Source organism: Mustela nigripes, chromosome 2 (assembly GCF_022355385.1).
Source record: "Mustela nigripes isolate SB6536 chromosome 2, MUSNIG.SB6536, whole genome shotgun sequence".
Lineage (NCBI taxonomy): Eukaryota > Metazoa > Chordata > Mammalia > Carnivora > Mustelidae > Mustela > Mustela nigripes.
The window spans coordinates 71,743,375-71,769,679 of record NC_081558.1 but is presented as its reverse complement, the minus strand read 5'-3'; the positions used below and the strand labels follow the sequence as shown (position 1 = coordinate 71,769,679).

General features: G+C 41.6%; 1 protein-coding gene across 1 annotated transcript in view; it reads left to right on the top strand.

The window, feature by feature from the left end:
- The first annotated feature begins 469 nt into the window (after positions 1 to 469).
- The window catches only part of CMTM8 (CKLF like MARVEL transmembrane domain containing 8), a 104,494-nt gene continuing 78,658 nt past the window's right edge, over positions 470 to 26,305 (top strand). The window contains exon 1 of the mRNA XM_059390783.1: positions 470 to 1,126. Coding sequence (XP_059246766.1) covers positions 980 to 1,126 — 147 coding nt within the window. The 5' untranslated portion in view covers positions 470 to 979. The remainder of the gene's footprint in view (positions 1,127 to 26,305) is intronic.

Sequence of the window (26,305 nt, the reverse complement as noted above, 5' to 3'; positions counted from 1 at the left end):
CCAGGCGCCGTCACTCAGACTCCACGAATCCCAGATAGAGCCAGTGCGAGCGCCTGTAAGAGTCTCGCCCTCGAAGCCCAGCGATTAAGTCGGTTCCTCAAATTGTTCCCAACCGGAGGGGCAGGAAACAACGCCCGCCCTCGGTGGCGGCCGCAGAGGGAGGGGGAGAAGCTCTGGCCGGCTCCTGGGCAGTCCTGGCGGCCTCCCATCGATCTCCGGTCTAAGGTCCGGCCGGGTCAGAGTTCCGGCCGTTCTTTCTCCCATTCGAGTCACACCCCCACCCCCGACCCCGGGACCCCCGGACCCCCGGCCTCTGTTATCGCGGAGCGGGCGGACTCCTGGGGCCGCGGAGCCCCCAGAGTTCGCGCTTTCCCGGGGGCCCCGCAGCCTTGGCCCAGCCGCCAGGTGGAAGGAGACAGGTCAGCGGAGCCGCCCGCGCGAGAAGGCGGGGCCTGGCGGAGGCTGCGCAGGCGGGCTGCGGCAGGCGCCCGGGACCCTCGCGCCCCCTCCTCCGCGCTGCCCGCCGGGCAGCCAGCCCCGCGACTCCCACCGCCAACCAGCGCCCTCTCTGCCGCACGGCCCCCGGCAACAGGTGAAGAGGCCGCCGGCCCGCGGCGCCTCCCCGGGGCGGTCCTTCTCCCGCCCGCCTCGCGCCCGCCCCTCTCCACGCCCCCTCCCCTCCTCCCGGCCTCAGCCGCCTAGCTCGGCCGCCCGGCGGTCTCCCCTCGCGCGGTCTCCTCCTCCTCCTGGGCCCCAGCGCATCCAAGAGCCCCGCGCGGAGGAGCGGGGGGCGCCGCGCACTCGTACGACACGCGCCGCGGCGGGACCGGCCCCGGGGGGCGCCCCCGGCGCGCCTCCCTCCCCGAGCCCGCCGCGCTCCCCTCCCCCCCGCCGGTGTCCCCAGGACTCCGGGCCGCGCGTCCAGCCCCAGACGCGCGGGGGGTCCCCGAGGAGGGGCCAGCCCGGCCTTGGCGCGGCGATGGAGGAGCCGCAGCGCGCGCGCTCGCATACCGTCACCACCACTGCCAGCTCCTTCGCCGAGAACTTCTCCACGAGCAGTAGCAGCTTCGCCTACGACCGGGAGTTCCTCCGCACTCTGCCCGGGCTCCTCATCGTGGCGGAGATCGTGAGTGCCGGGCGCGCGGGGGGGCGGGGAGGCGCTGGTGGACCCGGGCGTTGTGCCTCCGCAGATCCGCTTCCAGGGAACCCTTTTGGCTCCGTCTCGCCTCCTTCCCAGAGTGCAAAACTCAGAGACCGCGTCTCCGAGCGAGGTCCGATCACCTGGCGCTCTCTTCGGAAAGAGGGTCCTGACCCTCACCCAGGGTGTCTACTCGGGCAGAGACCCGACTCGTTGGGCCCTCTCGGTGGTCCTGGCGTCCCTTGGGAGCGGAATGCTTGGGGGGCGTTGAGTTTGTGTTAATGAGTGTCACGGACACCTGATGCCTCCCTTGCCTGACCTCCACGTGGATGGCCTCCTCCCTAAAAGCAAAGCTTTCTAAAACTCGGAGCGGAGGAGACTTTTTTCTTTGCTGATTGATCTCCGTGGCACTAAAATTGAGGTGAATGAAGAAACTTTTACTGAGTAAAATCTGAGGAGCTCAGCCCCGTTGAGGACTGGAAGGCTTCCTGCCTGGTGCAGTGCACATCCTGGTTGAGGCTCAGAACATTCCTGGACAGGAGGCCTGGCTTGTGCCTTCTCCTCTTCACAGCACATGGAGGCTGAGAGATCAAGCGATTTCTTCTGAAGTCCCAGCCAGTCCTTGTCTGGAGCCCTGTTCACAGGGCTAGTAGTGGGTACTGTTTATTGTCCTCATGGGACATGAGGGTTCCATGAGGGTCCATGGGCTGGGGCTGGGGTTCCCTCAAGACCTTTAGATGCCTTTGTGCCCTCCTGTAATCCACACAACAGCCCTACCCTGTGAAGGTGTCTTCAATTAATTCCACTTTCCATGGGAAGAAACTGAGGTGTAGAGAGGGGAAGTCAGTCCCACCTGGGGGTGGTGGGTCAGCCTGACTCTAGGCCCCTGCTCTTCACTGCAGAGGGGTGATACTGATATTTTGGCTGTCTAACCAGTCCCCTCTCCATCATATGTCACACACATTCATTTACACATTGGTGGAGTTGAAATCTAGCTTTTATGGGGTAAGAGAATGTGGGCTGTGGTGGTAAAGACATGGCAGAAGACGCAGATGCTTTCTCTGAGAAGCCCCCAACAAAACCTGTGTACATCAAGCAGTTTCCCTGCTACTGGGAAGTCTCAGACCCCACTCCAGATCTAGGGAATGGATTTCCTAGCACCTAAAGTTTGAGAAAGGTTAGCTCAGCCCAGCCCAGCGCCCCCCCCCGCCCCCCCGCAGCTGGTTCCCCCAGCTGGTACTGAGAGGACTTCAGAAGAACCAATAAAAAAGATTACGGTATTGGACTCACCTTGCAGGGCCTGGCTTATAGGAATTCAACAAATATTTGCTGTGTGAATGAAGTAGTTGGCAGGCTCCCCTGCTCCAGCAAAACAAACAAGCTGAAGTCAGAGATGGTGGCTGCTTCTCCTGTTCCATGCTTTTTCAGAAAATAGAAAAGTGAAGGACAAAATGTAAATGGCCCACAATCCTATCCCTAGAAATAACCATGAGTCATTGATATTTTGGCATATTATCTTTTTAGATTTCAATAATTTTTTTTAAGGTGGAAAAATAGGTGAGAAAAATTACTCATATCACTATAATAGTTCAATTTTTATTTTTTTTAATTTTTATTTATTTTTTAAAAAGATTTTAAAAAATTTGTTTGACAGAGACAGACACAGCAAAAGAGGGAACACAAGCAGGGGGAGTAAGAGATGGGGAAGCAGACTTCCCATGGAGCAAGGAACCCGATGTGTGGCCCCATCCCAGGACTGTGGGATCATGACCCCGAGCAGAAGGCAGACGCCTCACGACTGAGCGACTCAGGCACCCCTAGTTTTTATTTTTGGCTATATATACACGTTTATCAGTCTTACAGGCAGAATTTTAAGTTTGCCCCACCGTCTCCTCACTTTCAAATCTCTTAGAGCCATTAATGTTTATAATCTGTTCCTTGATTTTTTTTTTTTTTTTCCCAGTTGTAGGTGTTATCCACTGGCTTCCCCCTGTGAGAGATAAGGCTTTAGCCCTCTCAGACCACCTTTTACCCATCACATCCCACCCCTTGTTATACATATATTCCCTCCTGTCTCTCACAGTATTTTAGGTTAGACTAAGGACCAGAATTGACCTTACGACACCATAAATGCTGTTCACAGTTGAGCGAGAGTGGTCTGTGAGGACTTTTCCTTTCCAGCCCAATTTATTTCCCTGGAATTAGTAATTTTCTTTTTCCATTTCTTCATTCTCTAGCTGTTTAGCACTAATTTTACCTTAATTGTCAAAATCTCCCATCAGGCAAGTGAGAGACATCTGGGAATCTGTCAAAATCATCTCACGACCGACCCTTTCTGGGAGCCTCAGCCCTGCTCCCACCAGGCCTCTCACCTTGGCACAGGTGACAGACAGCATGGGGTCTCCTACAGCAAGACTCTGGAGATTCTTTTTCTCCCCTTCTCTTCTGGGTTGGGTCTCCTGCTTCTCCTGACCAGTATTCCTCTCTGTTTTGCCTTACAAAAACCTTTTTATTATTACTATTGTAGTTTACTGTGGGGGAACCGTACAGACTTTAGTCGTTTCCTGAGAAGGGATATATGTGTGAATAGAGATTTACATCTTTCAGAATATCTTGATTTAACTCTTATACATAATTAATAGTTTGTCTAGGTAAAGAATGTTAGATTGGAAATTGTTTTCCTTCAGCATTTTGAAAGTAGTCCTCCACTCTCTTTGAGCTGTTCTGTTTTTTGTTTTCATAAATTTTAATTCTTCATCCTTTTTTTTCTTTACCTTCTGGATCTTTTCCCCAAAAAATCTTTCAGTTCATCCTAATGTACCTTCTTCTGAGTCCATTTTTCTTCCATTATACAGGGGACCTCATGTCTTCTCTGTCAGGAAAGCTCATGTATGTGTAAGGAGATTTTTTTAAAGTGATTTTTACCTTTCTGTTTTTTTTTTTTCTTCTGAAACTCCATTTATCCCTTATTTTTGTTTATTCATGTATTTTCTTAGAATTTTACTCATGGGTTTGTGACATGCTGTGTTCACTTACCATGCCCTAAGCATTTCTCAGGATCTCGAATCTCTCAATGATTATAGTTTTCTGTTGTAAGGAAGTACCGTATTTGATTTCCTCCGTTTTCATGTTTCGGGGTGACTGAGTGGTTCATTTGGTTGAATGTCTGCCCCTTGATTTTGGCTCTGGTCATGATCTCAGGGTTGTGGGATCAAGCCTGCACTGGGCTCTGTGCTGGGTGTGGAGTCAGCTTGGAATTCTTTCTCTCTCCCTCACTGCCCTACTCCCCACCTGCTTCACATGCCCACATGCTCCCTCTCTCTCAAAAGAAAAAGAAATAAAAGTTAAAAAAAAAATTAACATGTTTCTAGGTTTTACTGGTATAGCCAGCGCTACAGCAACTTCCCTTCTTTGTCTCTCTTTCCACATTGATGCAGTGATTTTCTCAAGAGAAAGTTCTTTAAAGTGCAGTTGTGTGTCAAAGAGTGCACAAAATTAAAGGTTTGTTACATATTCTGAAATTATCTTTCCACAAAATTCTGCTGGCTTAAATTATTATCAGTAGTGTGAACCTATCAAACTAAAAATATTTTTTTTTTAAGTTAGGAGAATTTCTAAAATAAAAATCTGAAAAATCATCTTAAATGATATATGCTTTATTGATCTAAGATATTTCTGGTTCGTGTTTTAATGTCTAAATCAGGATGTGGCTTATTGTCGATGGTTTCTTAGAGGTAAAGCAATATGGTACCACTGAGTCTTTATGGGGAGGGGGTTGTGAGGGGAGCAGGTTTCCAACTATTGCTTTCCCCACCCTGGCATTCAGATAGACCTGTCCCGAGAAGGATGTTATTTTCTGCCTCGAAAAATAAACACCAAATACCGGGACAAAGAATTGCTAAGACTTTGACTTCCTGCTTGAATCTGGGAGAAATGAAGTAGTAGAGAACAAAACAAAATGTTTTCCCAAATCTGTTGTCAAATTCGCTAGCCCTGGCTTTCCCACAGGAGCAAGTGGTTGTAGCTAACCTACTCAAACACTGGGCTGTGCCAGTGTAACATTGTGTTGAAACCAAATTGTAGTCATTTCCTTCCGTTTAAAGTTTTATAACAAGCTAGAAGCAATCCAGTACCTGACCCGTGACTTGTAGGATGCTGTGATCTTATAATAATTACGAGTACTTGAAGAATTAAAGTGGTTTGTCAGAAGCTGAGCTAATTGCACCCTTCCTGTTATTGGTGACTTCAAAATTAATTACAGCATCCGGGTAATAATGTCAGGTCACCTTTCGTATGCTTACTGTCATAAGCAGACTTGGGTGGGGAGGGATGAGTAGAATTTACCGAGAGCTGGAATGTAAATCATATTATCCTGTTGAATTCTTTAAAAAAGAAAAACTCAGTGACCATAGTTTCCAGTTCACAAAACAATACCTAGTCTTTGTAGAAAAATATAGAAAAATGCAGTTAAGAAACCCCCCCTGTAATTCTAGCTCCCATGGTGGTTGCTAATGGGCATGGTACTAGGAGGGGATAGGATTTAAAATTGAAAAAAAAAATTGGTTATTGTAATATTGAAGCGTCTACTGGTGTTTTGTGCCCTGGGGGTCAGGGTCACTAAATGTCCTGAAGTGCATGAGACAGTCCCCAACAACGAATTGCTTTACCATTTGCCAACAGCACCACTGTTAAAGAACGCTGAGTGAATCACTATTTAGCACTTGGAAAAAACCACTCCAGAATTGTTCAAGTGGTTATGTATCATTTATCTGTATTTTTTTTTTTTTGGATGCAGTCACTTACAAACTATTCTTTCGTTTACTGCTATGGCCATCTGCGCTGGATATCTCCCATTTGTCCTCCAGACCCACTCCACACCCTTCCCCACTCTGTCCTCCACCCTGAAGGCTGACTTGCTTGGACAGTCTCAAGGAGCTCCCCTCTGATGTTTCACTGGATTCATCCAGAAGTGATGACCGCAGGAGGCTGGCGGTGAGAGGAGAGCAGGTTCTGGGTTTTCAGTCCCTGGGATTCCTGCCTGCTGACTCTGAGCAGGTTGACTCTCTTGGTGGAAGGAAGGCTGTCTGGCAACGCTCCGCACCCAGCTGTTTTCCCTGGCTCTCAGAGCCAGCCGTTTGCTCCCAGCTGCTCTCCATGCCAGGCCCTGCACTATCACTGTGGTTTCCCTGCACCCTGCTTTATAAATAACACCTTTATTAAACTCATCTGGGATTACCCAATCTGAAAGTGCCGGGTGTCCTGCTGAGTCCTGATAAATCACCTTTCCTCATTAATTAATTTCTTATGACATTCTTAATGGCCACATAGTATTCCATAAATATTCAGGCTCCTACTCTTCAGGTTATGTTTCTTTCCTTTAAAAATGTAACAAGCTTCCTTTATGCTGATTCTTTCTGGTGGTTCTTTAATGTTTACTAAGAGTGAGTACTTAGAAGTGAATAAAAGGTCATTGAATTTTCTTTGAAGTCAATTTTGAGGTATCCAGTAAAACTCACCCTTTTTAGTGTAGAGTTCTGTGAGTTTTAGCATGTGCATTCCTAAAATGCAGCTATATGGAGATATTCAGATCCTGAAATTGACCTTTTTAACATGTACAATTTGAGATTTTTAGGATACTCACAGAGCTGTACCACTAGTTTAGAACTTATTTGTCACCTCAGAAAGAAACCCCATACCTCTTAACAGTTACTTCTATTCTCCCCTCCTTTCAGCCCTTGGTAACCACTAGTCTACTTTCTGTCTCTCTAATTTGTCTATTCTGGACATCTCAAAAAATGGCCCTATAATATGTGGCTCTTTCTGTCTTGTTTCTTTTACTTAGCCTAATGCTTTCAGTGGCCATCCATGCTGTAGTACATATCAAAACTCAGTTCCTTTTTTGCCAAAGAATATTCCGTTATGTATTTAATTTTGTGTATTCATCAAGTGATGTACATTTGGGTTGTTTCCACATTTTGGCTATTATGAATAATGCTGCTATGAACCTTCATGAACAAAGTATTTTTATGGACATATGTTTTCATTTGGGCAGTTACCCAGGAATGGAATGGCTGAGTCACAGGGTAAGTCTTTGTTTAAGAGTTTGAAGTACTGCTAGACTTTTCAAAGTGCCTGCACTGCCCTGCAATCCAGCCAGCAATCCGAGTTCCAATTTCTCTGTATTTTCGCTAAGATTGTTTATTTTCTCTCTTTTTGATTCTGGGTATCCTACAGGGTTTGAAGTGGTATCTCATTGTGGTTTGGGTTTGTATTTCTCTAACAACTAGTGATGTTGAGCAGCTCTTCATGTATTTATTGGTCATTTGTCTATCTTCTTTGGGGAAATGTGTATTCAAATCCCTTATCGTTTAAAAAAATTATTGTTGAGTTGGAAGATCTCTTTACATATTCTGGATACAAGTCTTTTATCAGATATATGACTTGCAAATAATTTTCTTCCATTCTGTGAGTTGTCTTTTCACTTTATGCAATGGCGTCCTTTGAAGTGTGAAGATTCTTAATTCAGTAAAATGCAATTTATGTATGTATTTTCTTTCATGGCATATGCTTTTGATATCATATATGAGAAGACTTTCTTAATCTGAAGTCATGAAGATTTACGTTTATGTATTCTCCTTAAAGTTGTATAGTTTTGTCTTATCTTTGAGTCTGTGATGCATTTTGAGTTACTTTTATACAGTATGATATAGGGGTCTAAGTTGATTCTTTTCCATATGGATATCTAGTTGTCCCAGCACCATTTGTTTTTTTTTTTTTTTTTTTTTTTAAGTTTTTTTTTTTTTTTAGAGGGGGGGCGAGCGAGAGCGAGCACAGGCAGACACAGTGGAAGGCAGAGTCAGAGGGAGAAGCAGGCTCCCTGCGGAGCAAGGAGCCTGATGTGGGACTCGATCCCAGGACGCTGGGATCATGACCTGAGCCAAAGGCAGCTGCTTAACCAACTGAGCCACCCAGGCGTCCCCCCAGCACCATTTGTTGAAAAGACTTTTTCTCACATTGAATTGTGTTGACACCCTTTTCAAAAATCTAATGTAGTATTATAAGAGCTTATTTCTGGATTCTCAGTTCTAGTACATTGATCTCTGTGTTCTTAATGCCAGTACCACACTGTACTGATTATTGTAGCTTTGTAGAAAGTTTTGAAGTCTGAAGTTGTGAGTGTGCCAAATTTGTTTTTCTTTTTTCAAAATTGTTTTTTGGCTATCCTGGGTCCTTTGCATTTCCTTATAGATTTTTAGTATCAGTTTGTCAGTTTCTATAGAAAGGGGCAGCTGAAATTTCAATATGGATTATGTTGAATCTGTAGGTCAATTTGGGGAGTATTGCCATCTTTAACAAAATTAAATTTTCCAGTTCATAAACATGGGATGGCTTTCCATTTCATTAGGTTTTCTCTAATTTCTTTCAACATGTTTTATAGTTTTCAGCACACAGGTCTTATTTTTCTTTTGTTAAATTTATTCCTAAAGTATTTTCTATCTGATGCTCTTGCAAACGGAATTATTTTCTTAATTTCATTTTCAGACTCTTCATTGTTAGATCATAGAAATCCAATTGAGTTTTGTATCTTTGATCTTGTATCCTGCAATTTTGATGACCTCATATATTGATTCTAATAGTTTTTTTTTTTCGTGGTTTGGCATATGTGTTTTTAAGACTTTTGATTTTGCTGCCAAGTTTTACAGAGTTTATACCAATTTACATTTCCTCTAGTGGTATTTCAGTGTGTAACAGGGTTTGTTTCTACAAATACTCAAACTTTGTTTTAATATTTGCCAGCTCTGTTAGAGTGGGAGATACTCAAAATAAAAAAAACTAGTTTAGCATAGACAACACTAGTCAGAAAGAACATCAGCTAATATTTAGGGGAACCCTGGACATGTGAAAAAGAACAAATTGTTTTTATTTGCATTTCTCTGATTATTAAAGTTGAATATTTTAAATATGCTCATTAGCCATTTATTTCTTCTCTTGATAACTAGTAATTTTTTCCTCTTCATTTAAAACATGGGCTCTTTCTTTCTTTAAGAAAATGTTTAAAAGATATAAAAGAGAGAGAGAAAGCTTAAATGAAAATTACCTCCCAGGAGAGAGATAAGATTGGTATGGGGAATGTGTTTGAATGGGTTGTTTGCTTTGTAGCTGCTTATCTTTTTATAGGTTTACATTTTTCTATAACAAGGATATATTTATGAGTTAATGGAATTAAAGAAGCCTACAGCAAGGTAATAAGTGCTCACTGTAAAGGTAAATTTCATATCATTTATATATAGAATGAAAACTGAAAGTCTCTGCTAACATACGTCCTTCATTCCATCCCTCATCTACCCGTCTGCTTTGATGTGCTTACCGTTCACATTTATCCCAGACCTTTTTCTGTGTACATGTGAACATACAGTATGCTGCACATACATGAATGAGTATATTACATACATTCTGCAACTGCTTCATCATTTAATAATATCTTAATATTTTTCTATGTTCTTCTTTGTTGATTTATAAGTTTCCTATATACTAAGGGTTATTAATTTTCCTCTGTCACTTGTTAATAGCATCAATCATGCCATTTTCACTAAAATAATTTTCTGATTTGCACCGTCTAAACTGTTATCTTTGAAGCACCTGGCTGGCTCATTTGGTTAAGTGTTGGACTCTTGATTTCTGCTCAGGTCATGATCTCAGGGTCGTGAGAGCACGCTCTGCACTGGGCTTATTGCTCAGGGCGGAGTCTGCTTGAGTTCTCTCCCTCTCTCTCAGCCCCTCCCTCTGCTTGCATGTTCTCTAAATAAATAAATAAATAGAATCTTTAAGCCTGTTATCTTTATTTAGCCTTCTAGGGTTTGCTTTGCTTAAACATGGCTTCCCTACCCCCAGGATTATGCAGATATTTGAAGGAAATATAGGATAATTTTTTTTAGTGTTAAAAGTATTTACTGTCTTAAGCCATAAGTTCCTTTTGTATGTGTAAGAATGTGATTTCAGGGCGCCTGGGTGGCTCAGTGGGTTAAGCCGCTGCCTTCGGCTCAGGTCATGATCTCAGGGTCCTGGGATCCAGTCCCGTAATGGGCTCTCTGCTCAGCAGGGAGCCTGCTTCCCTCTCTCTCTCTCTTTCTGTCTCTGCCTGCCTCTCCATCTGCTTGTGATATCTCTCTGTCAAATAAATAAATAACTCTTAAAAAAAAAAAAAAAAAGAATGTGATTTCACTTTTTTCCTCAAATGGATATGTAGTTGTCTCACCATTAATCATATCATATCCCCATATATGTGTAACTATTTCTTGACCCTAATCTGTTCTATTCCTGAGTTAGCTTTATAACCTTTTAATTACTGTAGCTTCATCGTGAATTTTAATATTCAGGAGAGTAAGTCTTACAGACTTGTATTTCTTTGCTGTTCTTGTATATTTACACTAAGTGATTTTCAGAATCAGTGTTCCTTAAACCCCTTTACAACTTTGATTGAGTTGTATTAAATTTATAAATTAACTTGATAATTCAATAATGTATAAATTAATATAATTAATATAATAAATTGATATATTGAATCTTACAATCTAGGGATATTGTACCCTTCTATTTATTTGGGTCAGTTTATGCTCTTGAAGTCCTAAGTTTTTTCCAGATGAATCTAATATTTTTTTTAAGATTTTATTTATTTATTCAAGAGATAGAGTGATCAAAGGAAAGCATGAGTTGGGGGAAGGGCAGAAGGAGAGGGACAAACAGATTCCCCACTGAGCAGGGAGACCAACACTCGGGACTCAATCCCAGGACCTTGGGATCATGACCTCAGTGGAAGGCAGACACCTAATCAACTGAGAGACGCAGGCACCCTTTATGTATTTCTTACTAGAATTAGGAATTCTCAATTTTGATAAGGGATATTTATAAAAATTAATGGGATTTATCAATTTCTAATTATTTGTGGTTTATAAGGAAGCTATTATTTTTCTTATTTCTATCTTGTGTTTAGCTATCATATTTACATTACTAGTTTTAACAGTTTTATTTCTTTTATAAGTAAATTATAGTACTGTCTGTGAATGAGGATTGTTTTCTATTTTTGCTTTTTAAAGATTTTATTTATTTATTAGATAGAGAACATGAGAGAGAGAGAGAGCACAAGAAGGGGAGGGGGCAAAGGGAGAAGCAGACTCACTGCTGAATGAGGAGCCCAATGTGAGGCTCAGTCCCAGGACCCCAGGATCATGACCTGAGCCAAAGGCAGATGCTTAACCAACTGAGCCATCCAGGCACCTTAGATTCTTTTCTTTTCCTTTTTATATTTATACTTTTTCTTTTTTCCATTATTGCGTATGTTGGGACTACCAGTATAATGTTGAATGATTGGGATGGTATGAGTGTCCTTGGCTGGCTCATAACTTTAGTTGGGCGCTTTCCAATGTATCAATGATAGTACAGGTTTAACTATAGGTTCTGGTAGGTATTCTTTGTTGAGTTAAAGAAGGGAAGTTTAACTTGTACTTTGAATCAAAAACTATTGTTGAATTTAGAAGATAGGATTTGGGGGGAGGAGTGTTTGTCAGTGTGATCACCAGAATTTTATTCCCTTAATTCGCTAATGGAGTGAGTTATATTAGGAAATCCAACATGGAATCATTCTTGAGATCTTGGAATAAATCTCTACTTTGTTATAATATATTCTTTTAATATTCTATTTTAAAACTTTTTTTACTCTTTAATTTTATTTGTTAATATTCTATCTGATTGTTTCTACACTCATGTAAGACCAGCCTCTTTGATTCATTTGCTGTGATCCATTTTGTTTGATTTTAATATTGCCATACAAGCTTTCTGGCTAACGTTTATCTGTTATGTTCTTGTCCCTTAATTTTGAATTGAAGTGAGAGTCACAAAAGATAAAATTAACTATTGGGGCGCCTGGGTGGCTCAGTGGGTTAAGCCTCTACCTTCGGCTCAGGTCATGATCCCAGGGGCCTGCTCAGCAGGGAGCCTGCTTCTCCTCATCTCTCTCTCTCTGTCTGTCTCTCTGCCTATTTGTGATCTCTCTCTCTGTCAAATAAATAAATAAAATCTTAAATAGTTAATTTTATCTTTTTTTTTTTAAGTTTTTATTTTAATTCCAGTTAACATACTGTTATATTAGTTTCAGGTGTACAATGTAGTGATTCAGCAATTTCACATATTGCCTAGTACCCATCAGAGTAAGTGCCTGCCCCAAGCTCCATCATCCACTTCACCCATCCTGTCACCCCCTTCCCTTCTGGTGACCATGAATTTGTTCTCTCTAGTTAAGAGTCTTTTTCTTATTTTGTCTCATGCTCTCTTATTTCCCCCCTTTGCTTGTTTGTTTTACTTCTCAAATTCCACATATGGCTGAAATAAAATTGAGTATTTTAAAGTGAACAATTGAATGGCATTTAGCACATTCACAGTGTTATACAATCACCACTTCTGTGTAGTTCCAAAACATTTAATCTTCCCAAAAGGAAATCCTCCCTTTATTTTTCACTTTTTTCTTCTTATTATAAGTACATCTTCTATACCCATCGTATAACTAAATTTTATTTATACACCCAGTCTGAGAACTTGTTTTCCACATGGAAATGTTATCACATTTACATTTATTGTGATAACTTACTTAGTATTTTTAGTTTTCCTTATTTTTTCCTCTAATGAACGAAATTATAAATTCTGTTTTGTTTAGAGTTTAGTTTTTAAGTTTTCCTTAAAGTACCTAAACATATCTTTCTTTTTCTTTTTTTTTTTTTTTAAGATTTTATTTATTTATTTGACAGAGAGAGATCACAAGTAAGCAGAGAGGAAGGCAGAGAGAGAGAGAGAGGAGGAAGCAGACTCCCTGCTGAGCAGAGAGCCCGATGCGGGACTCGATCCCAGGACCCTGAGACTCGATCCCAGGACCCTGAGATCATGACCTGAGCCGAAGGCAGCGGCTTAACCCACCGAGCCACCCAGGCGCCCTAAACATATCTTTCTAACCACCCAGAAAATTAAGATGTTTAACCTCAAAACCATTAAAAAAACAATACTGTCCTCCTTATTTATTCTTTTTTTTTTTTTAAGATTTTATTTATTTATTTGACAGAGATCACAAGTAGGCAGAGTGGCAGGCAGAGAGAGAGGGAAGCAGGCTTCCCGCTGAGCAGGGCTCAATCCCAGGACCCTGGGATCATGACCTGAGCTGAAGGCAGAGGCTTTAACCCACTGAGCTACCCAGATGCCCCTTAGGAATTTTGCTGGTTTCTTGCTGGTTGTCTGAAGCTTCCTGCCCATATCACTGAACAACTATTTAAACTTAACAAGTTTAGATTTTTTTCACTCTTTTGTCAATTTTTTGTGTCATTTACTTTCTTATTTTTCAATTTCCAGATAACTCCTTGAGTAATTGTTTTAGTAAGTGGGAAGATGGTAAACGTTTTAAATTATTGCACATCAAAAAACATTTTTCTTTTATCTTCATACTTGAATAATAATTCAGTATAAAATTATAGGTCTTAACACTTCTTTTCGTTAATTCTTTGAAGACCTTTCATTGTCTTCAAGCATCTAGTACTGTTAATAAGAGACCTGGTGGTCTGGTAGACCCCTAGACAGGCCATGAAGTTTAGTCCCTCCCAGGCCTTGTCCATTCATGATTGTGCATTCCCACAGACTTCATTGCAGCACAGCCTTGCATGAAGTGACTTGCACATTGCAGGAAAATGTAGAAAGATGGCATTGGTGGTATGGCAAGAACTTGGGGGTGGAATGTTTCATTGGGGTGAAATGGTTTGTGAAAGGTCATTTTGTGGCCATATCTGGTAATTATAGTAGGCCTTCAGATTGTTATGGTTGGGAATTAAAGATTGTTAAACCCTCACTTGGAGTTTCCTGAGTCCTGATGGCTTCTCTCTCTGGGCAGACAGAATGCTGTTGCCCCAACCTGGGATGGATGGAGAGGACTTGAAGGTCCTCTCTCAGGGTGGTTCTAGACTGATGGCCCCTGGTGATCCCTGCTGAGACTATGTCCTTTGCATCTCTTGCAGAATAGAACCTTTGTAATATTTAAGTCAGAGAGCTTGTTTGTCCTAGGTTATAAACCCACTTCTCGGTGGGAATAATGTTCGTATTTCCTTTTAAACAACCAAATGGTGTTTTTTAAAAATCTCCTTAGAAGCTTTTGGAATTTTCTCCCTATGTTTATAAATCTGTAGAGACCATATACTTTACCACTGTGTGTCTAGAAAAGCATTCCTTATTTATCAGCCTTCATGGGACCCTATATAAATAATAATGAAATCTCTCTTCAGCACAGAGAACTTTTTTCTATTTCCTGCATCTGTTCCATTTCCTCCCCCAAAACTCTTTATTCAATCCAGAAGTTCCAGGAGAGATTAAACTGTCTTCAGTATCTCCTTGCTTCACCCCCCTTTCCCCGCCTCACCCAAACTTTCCTTCTCTTTGTTCTTTTGCAGAGTTTGGGGAAATAACAGTTCCAGCCCCAATTCAGATTTTCTGTGGAGTATGGTTTTTTGGGCTTTGATATTTTTAATTCACAACAGTTTATCATTCTTTTTCATTTGTAGCCTGATCATTTCTTTTTTTTTTATTTTTTTAATTGAATTATTTTAGGACCCTTTGGTGTTTTTACACTTCGTTTGCAGAGAGACCTTGTCTGCTTGTTGAATCTGTTGGCTCCTTCTCCGGCTGATTTCCTCAATCATTTGGTGATTCATATTTGTCGGTTTGTAATTGTAGATGAGATGGCTGGAGAGTGTTTGCTTAGTGTGAGAGAGAATCCTGTGCCTCTGGCAGTGAACATGGGTTTTCATCACATGACCTAGACCTAGTGGGTTTTGTTTTGTTTTGTTTTGTTTTGTTTCCAGAGGAAGAGACATATTAATCTGGTGAAGGGGGGACATTAAGGAACAGTGTACCTGTGTGGACTTTTCTATGAGGTGTGCACATAGCTTCCTGAAGGATCTGGCTGTCTTGAAGCTTTGTCTTGGGGGCTATTTCCAGAAGTAACTGCTGGAGGGAATCGGGGAGATGATGATTAACTTGGCAGCTTCTAAGCCTTCAAATTCATACTTAGCAGATTACTCTTGGCTTATTCCTTCTCCCACTTCTGTTGTTAACTCTAGTCTGGATTTTTCTCAGGGTCTGTTTGGAAGCTCACCTTTTTTTGATAGGTCCTCAATTTTCCTTTCTAGAGCTATAGGTTAGAAACTGCATGTTTGTCATTAGTTTGTTCCCACGTCCCTCCCAGGGATCCCTCACTACTCTAGGCACCGCTGCTGCTCTATCCAGCTTTTCAGCACTACCCTGTACTTTTTTTTTTTTTTTTCAGATTTTATTTATTTATTTGACAGAAAGAGATAGAGCGTATGCACAAGCAGGGAAGCAGCAGGCAAAGGTAGAGAGAGAAGCCAGGGTCCTCACTGAGCAGGGAGCCCCCATGTGGGCCTCAATCCTGCTGGGATCGTGACCTGGGCTGAAGGCAGAGGCTTAGCTAACTGAGCCACCCAGGTGCCCCTGCACTACTCTGTGTTTTGAAATTACTTGGGGGTTTTGTTTGTTTGTTTGTTTGTTTTTTCAGTTATTTCAGTGGGATATAGGGAGGATGAAGAGGTAAGCGTGCAGGTCTGGTCAGCTACTTTGAAAGAGAAGTTCAGCTGTTTTGTTACTTAGAGATATTTTTGATGTACAGAAGGAATATTGACCTTCTTTCTGTATTGCAAATTTTTTTTTCTGCCCTATCACACCATAATTTTATTTATGTTGATTTTATTTACAAAATCCAAAGTTTATCTTTGATTCATCTCATTTTGACCCCACGTTTGCCATCATGCTTTGAAGTTTGTACCTCACTAACAAAACCCAAATACATTGTATTTAACTTTTTTCTTTTAAGACTTTTTGATGTTTAATCTTCATATTGAAATTTACTGTAGTAGAAGGTATAAATTTGAGCTCTAACTTTGTTTTCAAATGTCTGTCCAGTTGTCCCAGCATGATCTATTGACAACTCTATTCTTCCTTCACTAATCTGGGTTGCTTCTTTGTTTCACTTAACTAATTCTTGTATCTTCTTACCTTCAACTCTGTACTTTCCACTCTATTCCAGTCTCCGTTCCCATTTTTTACCATCTGTAGTTTTAGGATAACATTTTAACATCTGCTAGGGTAAACCACCTCAGATATAACTTTCAGAATTATTTTTAAAGCCCTGCACTGCTGTGTCCCCTCTCTCTTGTCAAACTGTATTGCACTTTGATTAAATTTTTATATAATGCATAGATTAATTTTGGGACAAAGGATTTACCTTAGTTCCTACAAAGACGACTTCTCAACCATTCCCTTGTCTTCAGTGATGTGTTAGGATTGATTGTCACGCTCTTCAAGGTATTTTCCAGTGTAAGTTAATAATGCATCTCTTATGTATTCAGTCATCAGGTATGTGAATATTTATTGTGTGCCAGAATCTGTATCTGGCATTTAGAATGTGGTGGTAAATAGCACCTTTCTATTTTTATTATAACAAATGATCAGTAATAGGATGTAAGACATAAAAAGAAAATACGCTTAGGGAGGTACTGAAGGAGAGTTTAAAGCTTCAAATTTTCAAGTTTGAGCTGAAATTCAAAAGGCATTTATTCCTTGTAGGCCTTTGGTCCATTATTCATCTCAAAATCTAAAATATAAAAGATGCAAATTATAGTTTGTTTTTTTGCTAAGATTTATTTGCTAAGAACTATTCCCAGGAAGGTAGCAGTACTTTTCGTTAGATGAGTATTTTACTATTAATTCCTCTCTCTCTCTCTTACTTTCTTTTAGATTTATTTACTTGTTTGTGGGGAGAGGGGTAAGGGGAGAAGGGGGAGAGAGAATCTCAAGCAGACTCCCGACTGAGCACAGAACCAGCCATGGGGCTCAATCTCACGACCATGAGATCACAACCTGAGCTGAAATCAAGAGTCAGATGCTTAACCACTGAGCCATCCAAGCACCCCACCATTAATTTTCATTAAAAAAATTTTTTTTAAGATTTTATTCATTTGAGAGAGAGAGAGTGAGAGAGCACGAACAAAGTGGAGGGGCAAAGGGAGTGGGAGAGGCAGATTCCGTGCTGAGCAGAGCCCAATGAGGGGCTCCATCCTAGGACCCTGAGATCATGACCTGAGCTCAAGGCAGACACTTAACTGACTGAGTCACCAGGCGCCCCATCAGTAATTTTCATTTAAAATGAAATGAATTTTGGGGCACCTGGGTGGCTCAGTGGGTTAAAGCCTCTGCCTTCAGCTCAGGTCATGATCCCAGGGTCCTGGGATCGAGCCCCACATGGATCGGGCTCTCTGATCAGCAGGGAGCCTGCTTCCTCCTCTCTCTCTCTCTGCCTGCCTCGCTACCTACTTGAGATCTCTGTCTGTCAAATAAATAAATAAAATCTTAAAAACAAAAGCAAAGACAAAAAAACCTATAGGCTGTCTATGGTGACATTTAAATGTCCATATTTCCATCTGAATTATTAAATGCTTAGCTGGTTGATACAAACAAGCCTTCTAGGTATTCCTTGCTTTTTTCTATTTCTTAGAAGGGCTGGTGATGGGAGCGCCTGGGTGGCTCAGTGGGTTAAGCCTCGGCCTTCAGATCAGGTCATGATCCCAGGGTCCTGCGATCGAGCCCCGCATCCAGCTCTCTGCCTACTTGTGATTTCTGTCTGTTAAATGAATAAAATCTTTTAAAAAATAAAATAAAATAAAATGAATTTTCACTCTTATTATCTCAATTGATATTAAGCCAGTCCAAGTTTTGGGGAATCCTCTTACCTTTACTTTCTAGTTGAGCATTGATTTGAGGAAACGGTTCCTAAATAATACACAAATGAGTCAGCCATACTTGTGGAGAGACAGGTTGAAACAAATCTCACCTGATTGCTTCTCCCTCTTCCATACCCACCCATCAGTTCATGCTAGCCTATCAGTAAAATCTCCTTTCAGTGGGAAAGCAGGATATCCATTTGTCTTGGTCATGGTTCAGTTGCAGATGACAATATCCATTCTAGCTGGCTGAAGCAGCAAGAGGTTTATTAAGCATCATTAGACGACGTCCAAAATTTTTTGTAGGGCTGGAAGAGCAGACTTTAAGCGAAGCTTTTGGCACAACCTTTCAGAATCACCTTGAGAACTCCACTGTCATGGGTAAAAACATAAAGAAGTAGGGTTTACTCTCACAACTGCTGGATCCTGGGGCTCCATTGCCTCCATTGTGACACACGGCCTCAAAGGCTTCCCCCTGACTTGTCTCTCAACACTATAAAGCAAGGGACAGGACACTAGGATTTCAGTATAGTGGCCACAAGGAAATCACTCCTTGGTTTGCAGTGGGAACACAAAAGCAGGGAAAGCATATCTTCTAGCCCCATGGTGTTGTCTTTTGCTTTCCAAGCCTTGTTCATATGAGTGTGTCTGCCCAAGCTACACCGTGCATGGAACCTGGACTATAATCTGGTTTCCAGTCTCTGGTGAGCAGTAAGACATACTGCAAGGGGAACTGAGTGGAGTGAGTGGGTCTATGTGCTGTACTTACCACAGCCACTTTCATTGGATTCTACTAGGCTCATTGTGTTGGAAGTGAAAGACCTGTGACTTGTCACACTTCTGGGACATTCAAAGGACTTGCCCCTTTTCAGTTCAGACATGCATTCAATTTCTAGCTCTATGTCCTTGTATGACTGACCTAATGTTTCCTGAACTTCCATCTATAATAATGAGAAGGGTAATGATGACTTAGCAGAGAGAGAGCGGAAGATGAAATGAGCTACATGTAAGCCTTGTCCCAGAGGTAAACATTGGTTTATTTACTGGCTAAATATAGATTTCTTTCTGTCTTTCTTCCTTCAGTAGATCCAGATTATATAGATTAATCCCAGTTGGACAGGGCTGCATTGAGAATGGATGGTCCTATCTTAGCTTCTAGTGAATTTTTTGTACCCAGCAATGAGCATGAACATAGAATTGAGCTTCTGTGGTGTGCTGAGGTTAGGACTATGATGATACTTCTGACTAAAGAAACCTTAAAGGCTACAGTGAGAACTACAAAGACCCATGTATTTTACCTTTTAACATGATCAGTTCCCTTAGACTATGAGTAGAAGAATGACCTAGCTACAATTATGAATGATGCCAGCTTTGTTGGTGCAGTGGAAACATTTCATCCATTTATGTTCCTGTGTACACTCTATTCAATAAAGGTCTAAGAAGTTATAAGGTAGGTCAGCTTTCCGGAGGCCTGAGTTTAATGGCCTGTTTTGGAAAAACATGCAAAGTTCTGACCTTCTTATCTTGCCTTTCGTTTCTTTCCTTCTTCTATCTAAAACCTATTTATAAACAGTGCCACTTTCTGGGGGGAAAATAATTCAGAGGAGAAAGACATCTTTATTGTTGATTTGTAACCTGCCTTGTTTCCACAGAGGACTGGTGGTGGGACAGATGTCTTTTAATTGTGGTTTTAGGGGAGCCTGGGTGGCTCAGTTGGTTGAGCATCTGTGTTCAGCTCAGGTCATGATCTCAGGGTCCTGGGATTGAGCCCAGCATTGGGCTCCCTGCTAGGTGGGGAGCCTGCTTTTCCCTTTGCCTGTGTCCCTACTCGTGTTCTCTATCAAGTAAATAAATAAAACCTAAAAAAAAAAGAATCTATATAATCTTTATCAACAAGGATTGACAGGCTTCAAAGATCACTTCAGAAAGAGAAAAACTTTGTCATAATCACTAAACTATGAGCAGACTTGAAGGGGCATTCTTTTTTTTTTTTTTTTAAATTATTTATTTATTTGACAGACAGAGATCACAAGCAGGCAGAGAGGCAGGAAGCAAGAGAGGAGAAAGCAGGCTCCCCGCTGAGCAGAGAGCCCGATGCGGGGCTCGATTCCAGGACCCTGAGACCATGACCTTAGCCAAAGGCAGAGACTTTGACCCACTGAGCCACTCAGGTCTCCCTGAAGGGGCATTCTTGAATAGACTCTTTAGAGACAGAAAACAGTTGTGTTTCCTTGACACTACTCTGTGTGGTGGTCAAGAAGAGAAGATATCCAGGACTTGTCAGCTCATCTGCTTTCAACTCTAGGTTTACTTTAGGGGGAAAAAAGATTTGTGTGCTTTGAGTCTCTGACCTCCTTCTGGTTTCATGAACCCAGAAATTTCCTTAGAGATGGAGACATTAGAGGAGACCTATGTAGTTGCTGTATTTAATATTCTACTAGCTTATACTTTGGAAATCATGTCTCAGGTTCCTTTAACTGTGACATGATGAATCTTGAGTGGTTTTCCTTTTCATTCACATTTCGGATCAAGAGCTTACTTTGTTCCTGCCCTGGGATGCTAATGTTGGTTGTTTTTTTGTTTTTTTTTTTTAACTTCCCTCTATGTGGCTAGGTTCATTTAGTGAAAGGTGGAAAACCAAAGTGCAGTGAACTAAGTCACTGGTTAATACCAGGCTGGCTTAGCTGCTAGCCTGTGGAAAGGGAGCTCAGATGGGAGGTGGCATTTGTGTTTCCTGTTCCTTGGAGGATTTGAAAAGGTTGGGCCACAGTAGTTCAGTGGCTTACTTGCATTAGCTGGGGAGTAGTGTCTTCTGCAGACTTGTACCATGCCCCCAGAACTAAGATTCCTTAAAACATTTTTGTATGTGAAATGTCATATGGTACTAAACTTATATATGATCTAAAGAAAAATTATAAAAGTAAAGAATAATTTTAAAAAAATAAATAATAATAATAATAATAAAGTATTTTTTGGTGGAAAAAAAAAGTATATGCCAATCACTCAGCTTAAGAATTAGAACTCTACCGTATCTTAGAGGCCCCATGTGTGCCCTGTCTACTTCCCAGAGGTAACGCTGTCCTGGCTTTGTATCTTATAAAGTTCAAAGTGTTCCAGCCATTGTTTAGCCTTGGCTCATTTTGAACTTTACCGAATACAGAATCAGGGGATACCTTCTGTTACTTGCTGCTTCTGTTAGAGAAACGTGTATCCCCCATTGGCCCCTTCTATGTTGATGACCACCTGGATTGCCATGTTTTAGAATGATTCGGTGTTCCATTTTGTATTTCTTATCCACTTTCTTCTGTTTGTTTGGAAGTTCAGCTCTAACTATCCTTTGTGGATTCCTTAGCTATCTTAACATTCATACTTAGTCTGGTATACAGGTTGAAATTAATAAGTATTTTTAACGTGCTCCTAAGCAGGAAAAAAAAAAAAAAAGACCTCAGAACTCTAATTCAGATGACATCCCTCACAATTTATAATATTGTACTCTTTTCCACCTACATGTTAGGCATTATAATTATTGTATACAGTCAACAGTTTTGTTTTACCCACAACCCACATGGTTGCCCAATTTCTTTGCTCATTGTTTTTTTTTTTTTTTTTTTTTTTTTATAACTCAGGCCCACCATCTGCTTTTGTTTTTACAAAAATCTTTCTCCTCCTCATTCTTGAAAGACAATTGCACAGATTATAGAATTCTAAGCTGTCAGTCCTTTTTGTCTCCATTCATTAGAGGTGTCATTCTTTTGTCTTACTGGTTTCCATGGCTGCTGTTGAAGTTGGCAGTCAAATTGCAATTTGCCTCCTTTTTAATTTGGCTTCTTTTTCTTTTAAAATGGTTTTTGTCTTTGTATGCAGCAATCTCCTTGTATATCTGAGAATTTCTTTTTATTTATCCTTGGGTTTAACAGGATTCTTGGATCCAATTTTCCATCTTTCAACAATATCGGAAAATTCTCAGCCATTATCTCTTAAAATGTTGGGAATATTTGTCTTATTTTATTTCATCTCATTCTGAAACTCTAATTAAATATGTATTAGATCCCCAGGCTCTGTCTTCTGTTTTTAAAATTGATAATTTCTGACTCTGTGTTCCTGGCCTGTATGTATATAGGTATGTATGTATTATATCTTCTATTTTAATAATTCTTTTTTAGCTGTTTAATCCATACATTCAACTTTTATTTATTTTATTTATTTTTTACATTCAACTTTTAAATTCAATTCTTTACATTTCTAGAAATTCCTTAACTTTTTCAGATCTCCTGTGTTCTTTAGTGCCTGCATAGACTCAGACCCAACCCAAATGAGAGACTGAGTGTGGCTTTGAATTGAAAGAAGGTATTTTTTGCTCTCTACCCATTGCCAAGACTGAGATAGCTGTTATCTTGCTGGTTCCTTTGGGCAGTGAGTTAATTCTTATCTACCTTGACATTGACGGGATGGTCCTCTAAGATTCCAGCTCTACGTGAATGGGGGTGGGAGGTTATTTCCCTTTAGACTTTATGCCTTGGGTGGCCACCTTGGCTTTAATATCTTCTGCCATCTAGCACCAAGATGGAAGCTTGGCAAAGGATCTGAATAGCAGTTTCTCAAAGAAAGTATACAAAAGGCCAATAAGCACATGAAAAGATACTTTTTCTCCTTGGTCTTTTGGGAAATGCAAATCAAAAGCACAGTGAGTTCCCTGTGCACAGCCAGTAAGATGGCTATAACTAAAAGGACAGACAATAACAAGGTTTGGTGAGGATGTGGAGAAATTGGAACCCCTATGTGCTGCTGTTAGGATCGTGAAATGGTACAGCTACTTTGGAAAACAATTTGGCAATTCTTCAAAGGAAAAACAGAGTTGTATCACCCAACAATTCCATTCCCAGGCATATGGTCAAAATAATTTAATAAAACAAGCTTCTGTTAAAAAAAATTTGAACATGGGCACCTGGGTGGCTCATTAGGTTAAGTATTTGCCTTCGGCTCAGGTTATGAGCCCAGGGTCCTGCGATCAGATCTTGCACTGGGCTCCTTGCCCAGCGGGCGGCCTGCTTCTCCCTCTGCCTGCTGTTTTCCCTGCTTGTGCTCTCTCAGTCTCTCTCTGGGTAAGGAAAGAAAAAGGAAGAGTGAGAGAGCAAGAGAGCAGGAAAGCAAGAAGAAAGGACCCAGTGGGGGGAGGGGCAGACAGGGAAGGAGAGGGAGAAAATCTAGAGCAGACCTGAGCTCGTGACCTGAGCTGAAACCAAAAGTCGGATGCTTAACTAACTAAGCCACCCAGTTGGCTCCATAGAATGGATTATTAATTTAGCAATAAAAAGGAATGAAGCACTGATCCAGACTACGTCATGGATGACCACTGAAACCATTATGCTCAATGACAGAAGCCAGACATAGGACGCGACATATTGTAGAATTCCGTTTATATGAAGTATCCAGAATGGATGACTCCATAGAACACAAAGCAGATGAACCCTGTTGGAGCCTGGCCCTGGAGGGGCGGTGGGGGAATGAGGAGGGAGTGACTGCTAGTGGGAATGGGGTTTCTTCTGGGGATGATAAAATGTTCTGACATTAGATACTGGTGATAGTTGCACAGCTTTGTGAATATACTTAAAAAAAAAAAAAACCTAAAAAACAATACTGACTCCTACATTTGAAAAGCTAAATTATATGGTGTACAAATTGGATCTCAAAAAAACTGTTAAAAAAAAAAAAAAAGGAAGCTCAGGATCCCCACGAGTTTCAACAAACTGTCAGCATGAAAACTGGCTTTGGCATTTGATAATTCCCCAGGATTCCTGTTTTATTTCCATTTTGGCCTCTTAGGGTTCTTTCTTTTCATGCCAGCTCAGCAACATGATTTAGAATGTTTTATGTTTTATCTGTATTTGTCTCATTTGGGAAACCTGTCACACCACTAGAAAGTGAAGGCAGAATCTTTTTAATTTTTTAATTTTAAAAAAGTTCAAGTTGCTGAGGAAAATTATTAAGAACAATATAATGAATTTCCTCCTCCCTTCAGTGTGATTTCTCAAATGTAAATATCCTACTTCATCCTTCCTCCCTGTCTGTCTACTTAATATTTTTTGTGGAACTGTTTTAGACTAGGTTACAAAATTCACAACCCCAGATACCCCAGGTATTTTGGATGTGTCTCCCAAGAACAAGAATATTCTCCTGTGGAACCACCATATAACTGTCAAGTTCAACAAATGTACCGTTGATACAAAGACAGTTCATATTTAAATTTTACCATTTGTCCTAGTAATGCCCTCTATGTTTATTCACTTTTTTCCCTATCAGGATGTACTCCAGGATCATGTGTTACATTAGCTGTCCTGTCTCTTTAGTGTCTTTTAACCTAGAAGATTTGCTCAGTCTTTCTACCTTTCACGACTTTGGCAATTATGAAGAATCAAGGGAGTTGCTTTGTGGAATGCTCTCGAATTGGGCTTGTCTGGGGATCCCTCCATAGATTCCGGTTACGTTGTCAGAAATACCACCGACGTGATGTGTGTCCTTCCGGGTGCAGCGTAGCGGGAGGCACGGGATTGCACTGCATCTAGTGATGAGTGAATCTAACCCGAGTCCTTTTCCGAACGCTAAACATGGCATATTTCAGAGCAGAAATGGCAGAATTTGGAATCAAACAGATCCAGCTTTCAGTCTTGACCTAGCAGGTGTTAGCTCTCTGATCATAAGCAAAATATGTAACATTTAAAAGCCACCTGTAAAACAAGTCCCATAACACCTACTTCTTGAGACTATTGGAAAATCCAATGCAAATTCGTGTAAGTTGTTGAGCACGGTGACTGGCACAGGAGGAACTCCTAACTCTTGTTTTGGGAGAGGCAATGTTACCTCAGTGTCTTAGGAGCCTCCCTGGCCCTCGAGGGTATTGGTGAAATTACTCAGAACCTCAGTAAAGGAGCCCACAAGCCTCCTACACTCTTTAATTCTCAGAGAGCCAGTGTTCTCTTGGTCTTCTCTGCTTTCTCGCCCACCTCCTTGCCCCCTTGCTATGGCACATCTCCAGTGCCCCTAAGAAGCCCACTTGCCTGACTTTTGGGTTAGTTTTAGGCATTGACTGATGATGGGCAAGAGGCTCTTGGCACATGCACACAGACATCCCACTCCATTCTCTTCCCCGTCATTTTGTCATCTTCCCTCCCAGATTACTCATCCTCCTCACCTCCAAATCCAAATCCTTCTCCCTCCATTCCGGGAAACTCTCCAGCTCCTACCTCCAAATTTGTGTCTCTTACCCGGCAGGAGCACCACAAAGGCTTAGCACCCACCTGGACCCCAGCTCCCTAGAAGGCAGGTGGTTTGATGAGAAGGCACCTCTTTTCCTGGAACACGATCTTTGGCGTCTGTTCATTGTGCTGCTTGTGCAACAGTGATGCCACAGTATTTCTCTTATCTTCCAATCGGCTTGTGACGACAGTGAGTGGTTTGACCTGTATGGGGAGAATCTTATGGAGCCACTGCCCTGCTGGCAGTTGGGGCGATCAGTCGCCTGTGGCTAGCCTTGGACGTTTGCATAGACATTTAAACCGGAATTCCAGCAGAAAGATGAGCTCAGCTGAAGTTGCCTCACATGGGATCTTCCTTTTTTAGAAGCGAGTGTAAGCTGGGACCCTGCAGAGTGATGAGGCCACCTAGGGTGTTTTCTTGTTACCTGTCTCGTCGACAGGTCCCCCCTGAATGAGCATTGGATGTCGCATCCTCTGTGTCTTCTGTCACTGTGCACTCCTTCTCCAGGGAGTGGTTTGTCTGGGTGAACTTGTTTGGTGAGGCTGCCAGACCTTCCATATGAAACGGAGGAATGCCTTTCTCACCTTTGATTTTGTTTTGCACGGATGGGTGACACTTGCCTGGTACTGTTGTCTATCCCCATCTCGTGAGAAATCCCTTAATCTTGAAAAGGAGGGGGAAGGGACCATGTTCAGCCTGATAAAGGGCACTGGTCTCCAGGGAGGCTGTGCAGTGGGCTGCGGGCAGGTAAGACCTGATGGCTGTCGCTGCTGCTGCCTTACAGGCCTGGGCAGTCAGTTCTCCAGAGAATGGAGCCACCAGGGAGACCATATTTGAAGGTGGTGAGTGTTTGTCGGAACACTCTTGTTTTGCCCAAGCTTTCAGGACTCTGAATATCTTGTCGGTATTATCACCCTAAATTATGTTGTTCGTTCCCATAAAAAGTCTTCATTTCAGAAAAGCCTGCAGAACAGAAATGACCATGGCCTCTCGACTGTTTTTTTTTTTTTTTTGGCTTGTATAGTGTTGGAAATCAGAGTTACTTGCCAGTATGTAAAAGTCAGATATCTTAAGGAAATTTACATTTTCTTTT